Raw genomic sequence first — 12,674 nt, forward strand, 5'->3', positions numbered from 1 at the left:
GCTCTTTATCTAGTTGTGTGGCTGGCAATGTGTTTAGTCAGAGTTGTCTTTGAAGTGGATGCCTTGGCAATCAAAGCTTAAGACTGGCACTTGCTTTTTGAAAGAAGGAAAGGAAAAGGAAAAGGAAAAGGAAAAGGAAAAGGAAAAGGAAAAGGAAAAGGAAAAGGAAAAGGAAAAGGAAAAGGGGGAAGGAAGGAAAGAAAGAAAGAAAGAAAGAAAGAAAGAAAGAAAGAAAGAAAGAAAAGAAAAAAAGAAAGAAAGAAAGAAAGAAAGAAGGAAAGAAAGAAAAAGAAAAGAGAAAAATTGGGCTTAAGCTACAGCTTTGAGTATCTTCCTTCTTTGCTAGCTTAGCAATACATTTAAAGTTTTTGTTTTGTTTTGAATGAATCTTATCCAACATTTCAGATGTTTTATACCATTAGAAGGGTTCCTCAGGGGATGTAGTCTGCCATACTGTCAGAAACAGATGTCCCTATATACTGCCTTTATAGATCATCAACAGTAACAGTTTTATAAATGAAAGAATAGTGACATATTTACCACCACCTGGGCCACAAAAGGGGGAAACCTGAGACAAAGCCTTGGATTAGATGTGTATCCTACCAATTCATTTTTGCATTTATTAGAAATCTAGAGCCCAACTTGAGTGTCTGTTGGAGGCTACAAGTCTAAGCCTCATTTAAATTAGTGACAACCTAAATATTTAAGAGTTGAGGACAGATCTAAAAATTTGGGGGTCCTGCATCTACATTTTTTTCTCATCCCATTAGTAAAAAAGGAGAAATTGTATTTCTAACTTGCCCCTTTTCATGGCAAAAGCAGGAAGAAGAAATAGGAAAAAGGAACTAAGGGTTGATAACTTACCAGTGCCAACCTTGTGCTATAAATGACCTCTTGTCTGTATTAATTCCATGAGCTACATAAAACTATCCTCATTTCACAAATAAATAAAGTGAAACTCAGAGTTCATACAGGTAAACTTTAGTTTGCCAGTTCAGACCAAAGGGTTCAAGTGACCCATTGGCCAAAACTCATCATTTTTCCAGTACACAAATTGCATTCAGAAAGGTAACAATTTGGAAGTTCAACTCTGATATTCCACTTGGTTATTCATGGCCGTAGTTCTGCATAACCTAAAGAAAAGCCAAAGTCAAATTTCTTGAAAAACAATCTACACTCAATCATTCATCTAACCCACTATATTCTTACTGCTGCTCAAACTGGAATAGCTCAAGGTCATCAATGGCTTCTATATTGCTCAATTCAGTGGCCACCTTATCTTTACCTCATCTCTTGCTCTAAAACTTGGTATCAATGATACTCCTTTTGAAACCCCTTATGAAACCTCTCTCTCATTTTCCATCATGGCTCCTCTGCCTTTCTTCCATGACTATTCCAGTTTTCTTGTGAAATCTTTTTTTATATAGCTCCCCTTCAATGTTTCCTCTGCTATCATAAGTATTCTAGTATTCTACTCTTTTCATTCTATAAATTTCCTAGGCAATATCATATTCTTACATTTATTTATTCTTACATATTTACATTTATTTATTCTTACATTTATATAACAATTATTATGCTAATGGCTCAACTTTTGACAGTTGTTTGCTGAATGCCTATCATGTGCTAGCCATACTCAGTGATAAATAAAACAGGATTCCTGATGGATGATCTTACAGGCTTGGTCTGCAGCCTAGTTATTTCTCATGAACACCAGAACGATGGACATCTGCACCTTAATGTTCCATAGGTACCTTAAACTCAACATATCCCCATATCCTTTCTTCCATTCCTTATTATTTTAATAGGTGTTATATAAAATATGCCTAAGGTAACCACCTGGCCTCCATTATTGGTCTGTTTTACTTTCTAAATCTAAAATTTGACGATTTTCCATCACCACTGCCAAATAGCTGGTTTAATAGCTGGTTTAGGGCTCACCTGGATTATTCACAGCCTACCACTCTCCACTTCCAACATTCTCCATAATCCATTCTTTATAGTTGAAAACAAACTTACTTTCAAGAAGGCAAGTCTGATTATATCAACTCCACAAGCCCTATCCTGCTTAAAATTCTTCAGGGGCTCCTAGTTGCCCTCAGTGAAAGCACTTAAACCCTTTAACAAGACTTCCCAGGCACTGCTTAAATAGGACCCTGGCTCAGGGCACCTGGGTGGCTCAGTCTGTTATGTGTCCGACTCTTGATCTCGGCTCAGGTCATGATCTCATGGTTCGTGAGTGTAAGCCCCATGTTGGGCTCTGTGCTGACAACGTGGAACCTGTTGGGATTCCCTCTCTCTCCCATTCTCTCTACCCCTCCCCTGCTTGCACATGCACACACGCCCTCTCTCAAAATAAATAAACAAATATCAAAAAAAGAAAAAGGACTCTGGCTCGTTTCTCCAGCTTAGTATTTTACTACTCCAACCTACGCTCTGCTCCAAATGAACTTCTATACATATTCCCTTTCATTTTCAGACTTCTCTATATTTTATTCTCTTTTCACTCTCTCTTTGCCTGGTCCACCGTCATCACATTTTTATGAGTGAAAGAGATCGCTTCACCAACCAATGAACTTAGGTGTTAGATCCTGTCCCATGTGTTCCTACTCTTTTCTGTGTTGATCCCGATCAGAGCACTCATCAGTCTCATATAGAGTCTAAGTGCTTGTGAAGGCAGGGACTGTGTTTGATTTTTTCACTTCTATAACTCCAGTGCCTGGCACACAGTACACATTTTTCAAATATATTTAAATGACTAAATCTCAACTCAAAAAGGAAGAAAAAAAGGAATTCATTTGCAAACTTTTTCAATTTTCTAATTTAATAGAAATAACCAAAACAATGTGGCTTTCAAACAAGGCTTTAAACTAATCTAATACAACTTCTACAACACATTCCAGAGCATTATAACAAGAAATATTTACAGGCAGCTAATGTATTAAATAACCATGAAAAAGAAAATCTTGCTTTTAATACACACCAGCAAAAAACACAGGAACGGAACAATTAGAAACTGCAACCTTGTTTTAAAAAATTAAATATGATTATTTAGAGAATACAATACCACAGAAACAGCACTTTTCTTTAAGAATCATTGAAGGGTAGTTAGTTATGTGCAAAAATAATAGTAGTTATAGTAGTAGTAATAATAATAATAATGAGGGGAGGAGACCAGTTGAAATACTGGAAGCAAGGAACTAGTAAGGCTGTGATTTTAACCCTTTCGTGTGTATGTCTACATAGAAAATTAACAGGCTTTCAGATTGCACATACCGTTTTTATAGGCTTATATACATGTTTCACTGTGATTTAAAACATAGTAAATGCCTACATTTTTCAGACCAGGAGCAGACAAGCACTTCCTTCTTAAGACTGGAAATTAGGCCACACCTGAAAGGGCATATTGCAGTGGCACTTACAAAATCATCTCAGTGCCTTCCCACATACGAATTTGGTGAACTTAAAAGAACAGCATTTTTAACTTTAAAGATTACTTGCTAGAAAAGGGCCAAACTTAATTTTGTACATTTTGTAGTATGATCGTGACAAATATATCCAAATTGACTGTTTTTGAAGATAACTTTCTCAGCTACAATAAAAAATATATAAAAGACCACGGAGGCAAACACAAGGAACTAAGATGAAAGATATGCTTTACATGCATTTTGGCCCAAGTAAAAGAAACCATTATATCCAAGAGTACATGTTGAAATCTGAAATGTCTATGTAAACTGTGGCATATAAATTTTTTTTTCTTAAAAAAGTACCTTCAATTTTTTTTTTACTCAAATACCTACTTTTAAAAAAATATGCAACTTTCCCCAATTTTTAAAATAAAATGCCACAATATATTGTCGTAAGCTCCAGCATACATTTAAATTTCTTACTTTTTAAAAGATAGACTGGGTGATATGCATACAAACTTTCCTATAAAATCACCATCCGGGAGAGGACTATGACATGCCTATCAGGCAACAGACTTAAAGCAGTGTTATTGCTTTATCGAGGAGGAGAGAACTGAGAGAAAAAGAAAAAGAAAGCATCAAGGTTCAGTTCAAGATTAAACTGATACACTTTGAAAACCTTGGATCATCTTCAGCAGATTATTAATACAGACGGTATGAATTAAGAATTTGATTGTTTTGATTAGGAGAGTTGGGGTGGGTGGATTTTATAAAACTACTCACCGATCCAATGCGGAGTATGCAAATAAGCAGTGCTGACTTCAACAAGAAATGAGATTTTTATACTTCCTGTGTTTTATATGAGGGGGAATGGGTAAGGGACTTAAAAGGCCAAGGGAGAGAGGGCCACAGCATCTACTCCCATTGTGGATACTAAGAGATTATTGAATAAAGATAGTAGGCCAAAATCCAAGGGCACAGTCAGAAGACCTAAATCTACTGGCTTATTAACACTAATCACTAATAATTACATGGCAGGATACCTGCTGAGGTAATTGATAAATCTACAATTTGCACACTATAAACCTTTTGCTTCTATTTAAAAGCATTATTTCTTTGGATTAACTAAAAACCTCAAAAAGTGTTACAACAAAAAGAATTAACTGACTTTAATATTATTTAAAATTCTCTTATATAAGACATAGAAATCAGAAAGTACCTTGTTGATTCCAAAAAGAATAATTTCAACAGGGGATCCAATACCTTATCATCTCTGTGGTAATGATCTGTGGTAATATAGAGCATGACCTACCACTTAACCATACTTTGGAACACGTACATGTTTCACCTTGCAAAACAATTCCTTTACTCAGTGAATCAGCTGAGCCAAATGCTAAAAAAAAAAATAAAATAAATAAAAAATAATGCAAATTTAGGCCAGCAGAACAGACTGAGGAACACTTTATTCTTAGTGTTCTGATGGGAGACGGAAACTCAGGTATTGCAAAACTTTGCAATCTTTTTTAAGGAAACATTTAACATCTCCAAATCTAAAGTACTGTTTTTTAACAAAGGATAACAAATGCAAAGAGTATCAAAACAAACTGCCTTCAGGAACTGATATTCAATGTTTACTTTTTTGAGACATAAATTAATAGAAAAACATGTAAGATATCTGAATGTCAATGTAAGTTTTTATACTTTTTAACAGTTATATTAGTGGCTGAACAAATTAGGTAGGAACACAGAGATCAACGTACAAGAAAAAAATTTCAGTGAAATCTAAACTGAACACCTTCATTTAAACGGTGGTTTGCTGATAGTTATTTACTTCATAGTAAATCCTCAGTAGTATGAATTGCCTTCCATTAACAGAAATGGAGCCTATTAAATGCTGACAATAAAGTGGCTTTTTAAAAACCAATCTTAAAAAAAACAAAAAACAAAAATTCCACGTAACATGAAAAACTTCAAAGGGAACACGTTATCTTTTAAGGCCCCAAATATCAAGAAATAAATATTTAAACTTTAGTTTCTCCTCCATTGGTAGAACCTATATAAAAGACTTATCTAAGAATCATGAAAAAGATTCATCTGAAGAGCAAGTATAAAATACTAGAAATCAATGGATGGACCAAAGGAAGTTATACTGCTACTCATCACTTTCCAAAACTGTGCCCTTAGATACGTCTCCTGATAAACTGAAATCATAAATGCTGTGGGAAAGAGGGAAATGCACATAAATAAAGCATTTTTAAACAATTCTCCCTTATAAGACAATTCTTCTTAAGAACCTGAAATTTGAGTAAAATGATAAAACAGTTCGGTGTAGGTTCTAAAGCCTAACTTCTAACAAAACTGAAAGAGAAGCTAAAAGGAAGCCACAGAATGAAGTAAATCAACAGCAGTATTATTAAATCAATACTGCTTAAATACACCATCAGAAGGCCTGAATAATATCCATGTTTACCCCCAACATTTGTTAAGAAAAGAAAAACAACCCAAAGGAATTTGTATAATAATTTCTTTAGAGCACTTTATTTGATTCAATATGCACTAAAAAATATTTACCTCTTAGTTATGTCAAATAATTTTTACTGAGTAGTCTACTGTCTGAACTGCATAAGCTGAATTTTTAAAAAGGCAAATGATTTGCCACAAATCTGCTGACGTCTGAAAAATATCTAATGGCAAGTCTTCTATTTTGGTCACTTTATATTCTAAGGTGTCCATACAAAAGTAGGACTAACTTTTTTAATCCAACAAAAGAGAAGCCCATACACAGTCTAGAACACACATCTTGGATCTGAGCATCACAAATGAAGAGAAGAAAAACAAAACCGAGCCAAGGTGGTTTATCTGCCTCGGGTGCTGAACGCAGGGTAGTAAAGGTGGGTTTACTCCAGTAACCATTCAAGTGGGGATTGGCTCATTTTCAGGATTTACTTACAGGCCTCTTCTAAGTCCGTTAAGCCCCCAGTCCATGCAAATGTCCCACTTGGTGGACAGATGAGTAATCTAACCCCACCGGGTTTATTTCAATAGTTTGATATTTAATAATAAGCTGCTTCTGAAGATTTTCTGAGAAGTCTGTTCTCTATTAAAATAAGATAGAACCTCAAAATATGAATGTGAACATTAGAAATAGACAGCATATATTACAAATCCATTCTTGATAGGAACATTAGTAAGAATACACATTAGCTTAAAAAACAGGCTCAGCAAATGTTGCTGATCTGCCAGAAGTTTTAGTTCACTATTTACAAATAAGACAAAGTGAAATACAGAAAATTTTACACATTTGGTAGTTGACAGATTACTGTTTGCCAATAGTGGTCTATCAGAAAACTGATACGAAGGAAGACTGGGTAAGAGCCAGTTGTCACCTTCTCAAGCAAATTTAAATGAAAACTACATTAATTTTGAAACAAACATTCCACCTTTGATGGGAGTAACTGTACGATCGGATGATCCGACTGGGAAGTGCAATTCTGTGGAAGGGTTTTTCTGGAAATGACTACCACGTGATCAGCCACTGAAAAGTTACCATATTTATTTCAGCAGACCATTAAAACTGATTAAATGATGATCGATGATGTTTCCTAGACTCTAAGTATAAATAGAAAATAAAACTGCCGTTGAGTTCTTTAAACCAATATAAAAACTAAGGCCCAACAGCATCAAAGTGAGAACAAATATAATGGCATGATTCAATGCACATCTGCACTGACATCAAAGTGGAATCTGAGTAACTTTGATTTTAATTAGAAAACAAACCAGTATGTACGTGTGTGGAAGGGGAGCATGAAAGCTGTTTTGAATAACTGTATGCTCTTGTCCAAACAGACACGAGCAACAGGACCATCAAGTATTTACTTGTACACCCAGGATCCTGCACCAATCAATAGCACATGATGACCAGTATCTACCATTCTAAAGAACCACCCTCTTTCGTAACAGAAATCTTCAAATCACTTTGCTTTTCCTTTTTGTTTTTCTTTTGAAATTGCAAATAGAGTTGTCTCCCCCCTTTCTTGACAAGAAGTGATTTCTGTCCATTACTTCAATCTAATACTGTGTAAGAGCTATCAGCTTCTTCAAGGAGGTGCCCACTGTAGGCAGGATATTCCAGCAACACTTAAATAAAAGGGTTTTTTCTTTTTTTTTTTCCTTAAAACAATTAGTTAAGTTCATGTCATTTTACTTTATATGTACTGGTCTCTCATCTGACTTTAGGCGTTTTCTGCGGGGCTGTATAAAGTCTTCATCAGAGTCCTCAGTTACCTCACCATCATCCTCTTCCTGCTCAAACTCTGGCAAAGGTGCGAAGGTCCTGTCTGAGTAGATCTCTGTGAGTTTATCTTCAAAGTACAATGCAACTGCTTTCCCTGCCTGAGCTACTTCTGAATCAGCCTGCAAGCAAAAGATAGGAATATTCACCTATTGGTAATGCATATTCCTTCACCAAGTTTGCATGGTCTGAAAAGCTTACCTTCAAATTAATCTCTTGTGTTTCTGCATAAACTTGAACAACTTTCATCATCTAAAAAGGATACCAGAGTCAAAAAAAAAAAGGGAAATTATAATCCTTTCTAAAGTTATAAAACTGCATAGGATTGGCAACGAAAGTCAGCCATACTAGGGGGAACAAATTGCTATAACCAGATTAAGTGCTTTCTAAAATACTACAGAACATGGAACCGCTTTCTTTACAAAGTTCTGGTGCTACAGCTACTGTGAAATCGTAAAAACTGTCTCAAATTCAGAATTAATAAAGTCAATCTGAAATGGACCTGGACCAAATACATCAATGTAATTAAAACCAAAAAACAAGTAACATAAGAAATGTTGCTTTTTAAAAACTGTCAAACCATCAACAAACCACCTATCAGAATTCTATCTGTATGGCAATTTGTTAATCATAAATTATTTAACTATTACTAAAGCAGATAAAATGTATCTTCTTCCTCGAAAGGGTTGCCTACAATTCCCGAAAGCAATTTACTGGAAAATAATCTACCTGATTAGAAAGTAAGACACAAAACTTAGGACTGTATTAAACTTCAAGTAAGGTGTTACTATACTCTCTGTGGTATATTGCTATACTATACTTTTGACCTATAGGGATTTTTTTTTTTTTTTACAAGTTTTAAAAAGGTCACCTAGATATTTCCAGAGGCAGCTATGAGTATACTTTGATTCAAGTACTTTTAGTAATAGTCATATGGCACCCAAATTTCATCAGCAATAAAGAAGATACTCTATAATCTTTTGAAAGATTTTGTAGATTCTTATCCAATTCCATTTTTTTCTCCTAGAATTATGAAAATCTTCCTTAACAATAAGAGACCTGATTTTTCCCAAAGAAAACAAAACAGTTTCTTTGAAAGAGTCACATATCACAGTTTTTCTCAAGGACAGTTCATCTGTTTCTTCAAAAAAATGTATGACCAAAGTTAATGAAAGTCATATTGCTGAGATCAGAAAACTCAACATCATATACTCTGGGCTACTATTCAAGATGAGCCACCAGAGATGAGTTTATGATTTTAGGGTTCTACATCTAATAGATTAACATTATTAACCTACATTAATAATAAAATCAGAGGAACCAGTACAAATGCCCATCCTAAATGTACCCCAAATATAGGCTGTTTATAATCATTTCCCATAAAATACACTTAACTATAAGTATATATTCCTTTCTATACTTGTATATCTCAATTCTCAACTTGTTCAAAAAGGAATATCCACTAATATTCTTAACTTATCTAATTATACACAGTAAACTTTCTTCTTTGGAGGTGTGGATGCAACCAAATTTTACTTCTGATTGCAGCAGAAAAAAATTTTTTGAATCAAATTAGAAAAATTTCTTCCCAAGAAAAATAAAATAAAACAACCCCCCACCCTCCACCCCCCAAAAAAACCTAATGATCCAAGACTTTATAGTTTGGAAGCTAACATACTTCATTAAACCTTTCACAGTTCTTGAAGATCAAACGGACATCAGCCACAAAGTCATCTGGGTTTTGGTAGTGTTGGGAATGTTTTTTCTGAAGCTTCTTTTTCACGGTGGATAAATCCATTGGTTTCTTTATAATTTTATAGTAGTTTGGTATCTAAACAAACAAATAAATAAGGATAGATGAGGATTCTCCAAAAATGCCAAACAGTTTTATTTAAAAATGCATAGCCTATTGATTTTAGGGGAAAAATATGTTAATTATTGAGCCAGCTGCTTGCAAATTTTGGGTACAGTGAATGTACTTTTACATCTTTTGCCCCAATCATGTACCATAAAAATCAAATCATATTCAGAATATGTGGCAGTCTTAATGGTTAGTGAAGGCCCCAAAGCTCTATCTTTAGTAAGGAGATTTGGAAAGAAAGCAATCAGTAAGGGTAGCCAACAAGTCCTATTAAGGACACATCTGGCTCATCAGAATTTTAGGACACCTGAAGAGGTTTTTTTTGTTTGTTTTTTGTTTTTTTTTAAATAGGAAAGAAAATTAAAAAGATTACAAAATATATTATTATTATTAAACATCTTTGAGAGGCTATAACTTTATCACAAAGAACTCTGAACATAAAACAAGAGAAGGAGAAAAACTGTAAATAACACAATAAAAATTTTATTAACCCTTTAGTGATCATGCCAGGGAGAGTTCTGGCCCCAACTTTTTGCCAAAACTTTGTATCCTTGGGAAACAAGTGAATTTGGAGAAGCTGTTTAAACAGTTCATGAAAAGAAGTGTTTGAAAGTTATTTTCTACAGTAACGTTCCTGAACTTGAAGACAAACGTCCTAGTATCAGATGAATACAATTTGCACAAAATATCTTCCTTGTGTCTAGGTCTTTGGTGCCTTAAAATTCATTTCTGAGGGGCACCTGACTGGCTCAGTTGGTTACGTGTCCCACTTTGGCTCAGGTCATAATCTCACAGTTCCTGAACTGGAGCCCCGTGTGCGGCTCTGTGCTGACAGCTTAGAGCCTAGAGTCTGGAGCCTGCTTTGGATTCTGTGTCTCCCTCTGCCCCTCCCTGTCTCTCCCTCTCTCAAAAATAAATTTAAAAACCCTAAAAAAATTTTTTTTAAATAATAAATTCATTTCTGAGCCTACCCAGTTAACAAGTCTAGTATTTAATATTCTATAACAGACCTGGTATTCAATAATATCTTAATTCAACTGATGGTAAGCAAATAAAATGTGTGTAGCATATTCTCATTCCATTTGTGAAGCACTGACCACCCCAGATATTCCTTTAGAGCTTTTATTCCTTACAGTCTCCTTTAAGATAAAGAGCACTGACTTGCAAAATTTCCAGTCTTCCTAATCTTGACTGTTCATAAAAGAGGGCTTATCTTCAAAAGATAAGAGCCACTGTGAAAGATTCAATTTTATAGTTTTATTCAAACTAATATACAGAGGCTATTTTCTCCCCAAGGTACAGAGCCTAGAATCACAGAACTGTAGTTTTAGAAATTTAGTCCAATATTCCCACTGTATGTTTAAAAAAGTAGAGGCAAGAGCGGTTCAGTCAGTTAAGCATCTGACTCTGGCTCAGGTCATGATCTCACGGTTCTTGGGTTCAAGTCCCACATCAGGCTCTGCACTGACCACTCAGAGCGTGGAGCCTGTTTCAGATTCTGTGTCTCCCTCTCCCTCTCTCTCTCTCTGTCCTTCCCCCTGCTTGTGCTCGCTCTCTAAAAAATAAAAAAAAATTAAAAAAAAAAAGGTTGAGGCAGAAAATTATGTAATTTCCCCCCAAGTTTGATGACAGAACTGGGAGAAGTCTTCTGACGCTTGATCTAAGATTCTTTCCATCATACCTATATCCCTTTACGTCCATCTTAAAAGTAAAAGAGGACACGGAAATTAAATTCATTAAGTTTTCACGACAGCACACAGAAATTTTAATAAATAAAGTGCAATTTTAACAAGTCTCATATCCATTTAGTGCTAATAAATTTTCATACTGGGGTGCCTGGGTGGCTCGGTCAGTTGAGCGAACGACTAGATTTTAGCTCGGTCTGTGATTGCAGGGTCGTGGGATTGAACTCCATGTCAGGCTCTGCACTGAGCATGGAGCCTGCTTAAGATTCACTCTCTCTCCCTCTGCCCCTCTCTCCCACTTGTGCTCTCTCGCTCTCTCAAAATTTCAGATTAGTACTTACAACATTATCAGGTACTTGCTAAAATCATTCTATAAAGGTATCATATATGTCCTTGGAACATCCAAATGGGGTAAGAAATAATATTAGAAAACTTGAACCTTGGAAGTGTTGAGGAAATTATTCAAGAAGCCTGAGGGCCAGAGCCCTCATTCTTAAGTCTTACACTGGGCTTCTTCACCAAGGATTTCCTAAAGTAAACAACTCACCGAAGCAGGAACTGGCTCCTGGAATTCAATACTTAATTCATGGCAATAGAGGTAAAGCAGAAGACGTTCACATTTCTGGCCCCAAAAAAGAAAGGAAAACTCATGAAATAGTTTTTCCCCTAATAAGATAGATATTCTTGAGTAAAAGAACTTTATCACTACAAAGTATTATTACAATAAGCTGAACACATATGCCTCCTACCTATTGACTTATCTAACTAAATACACATAACTGAAGCAAACTGTCTTGTTTCCAATTTAGTTTTGAAACTGTCTTCATCTGTTCTACTTTAAATGAATTTATCGAAGATACAGTGGTTTTGCTCTTAGATGAAGACTAAGGTAATTTATTTACTACTGACTATACAAATGCAAAGGAGTCATAAAAGCAACATACAATATTTTGTACAAAATTTTATAGATTACCTAGGTAATCTGGAGGTGCACAGCCACATTAACTACAGAATCCCTAATAATATAGCCAACTTATTTGACACTTACCCTTTGGTCCACGGGACTTAACCCTTGTGCAGTTTTCCCCTTCTTACTATGTTGCAAATTATCACAATCATATTCAACTTCTGGTTTCCCAATATCTCTGCAAAATGTGCATATCCAGTCCCCACTAAAGAGGGAAACAGGCAATTAGTTCATGTAATTTTAACAAAACCCACTCTAGAGAGAAACCAGTTCTCCAGAGTTAAGTCTCCAGCTTGTTTTCTTTCCTTTCTGGTTTTTGAGGGGAAGAGAGGCTCTCTATTCTTATCAGACCTCATAAAGGGAAGTTGTATGATAAAAGCTTCCCAAAACGTTCCCCAGTCTTTCTTTAACTAATTACTTTCTAGAAAGGTTTATAAAACTGGTATCCCTGCATTTCAAACGG

The 12,674-nt window shown here is 35.2% G+C and overlaps 1 protein-coding gene across 4 annotated transcripts in view; it reads right to left on the reverse strand.

The window, feature by feature from the left end:
- Positions 1-3,675: 3,675 nt before the first annotated feature.
- TRIM33 (tripartite motif containing 33) overlaps positions 3,676-12,674 on the reverse strand; it is a 130,586-nt gene continuing 121,587 nt past the window's right edge. For 2 of the 4 annotated variants that reach the window (XM_007076458.2, XM_042993776.1), the window contains exons 16-20: positions 12,293-12,416; positions 11,792-11,866; positions 9,377-9,529; positions 7,900-7,950; positions 3,676-7,820 (exon numbers count right to left, since the gene is read on the reverse strand). In XM_007076458.2, the coding sequence (XP_007076520.2) occupies positions 7,608-7,820; positions 7,900-7,950; positions 9,377-9,529; positions 11,792-11,866; positions 12,293-12,416 (616 nt within the window). In that variant the 3' untranslated portion in view covers positions 3,676-7,607. Of the gene's footprint in view, positions 7,821-7,899; positions 7,951-9,376; positions 9,530-11,791; positions 11,867-12,292; positions 12,417-12,674 lie in introns of those variants that run through there. The other 2 variants (XM_042993775.1, XR_006220469.1) reach the window with 2 other exon arrangements.

The sequence above is a fragment of the Panthera tigris genome, chromosome C1 (assembly GCF_018350195.1).
Source record: "Panthera tigris isolate Pti1 chromosome C1, P.tigris_Pti1_mat1.1, whole genome shotgun sequence".
In the NCBI taxonomy this organism is placed as follows: domain Eukaryota; kingdom Metazoa; phylum Chordata; class Mammalia; order Carnivora; family Felidae; genus Panthera; species Panthera tigris.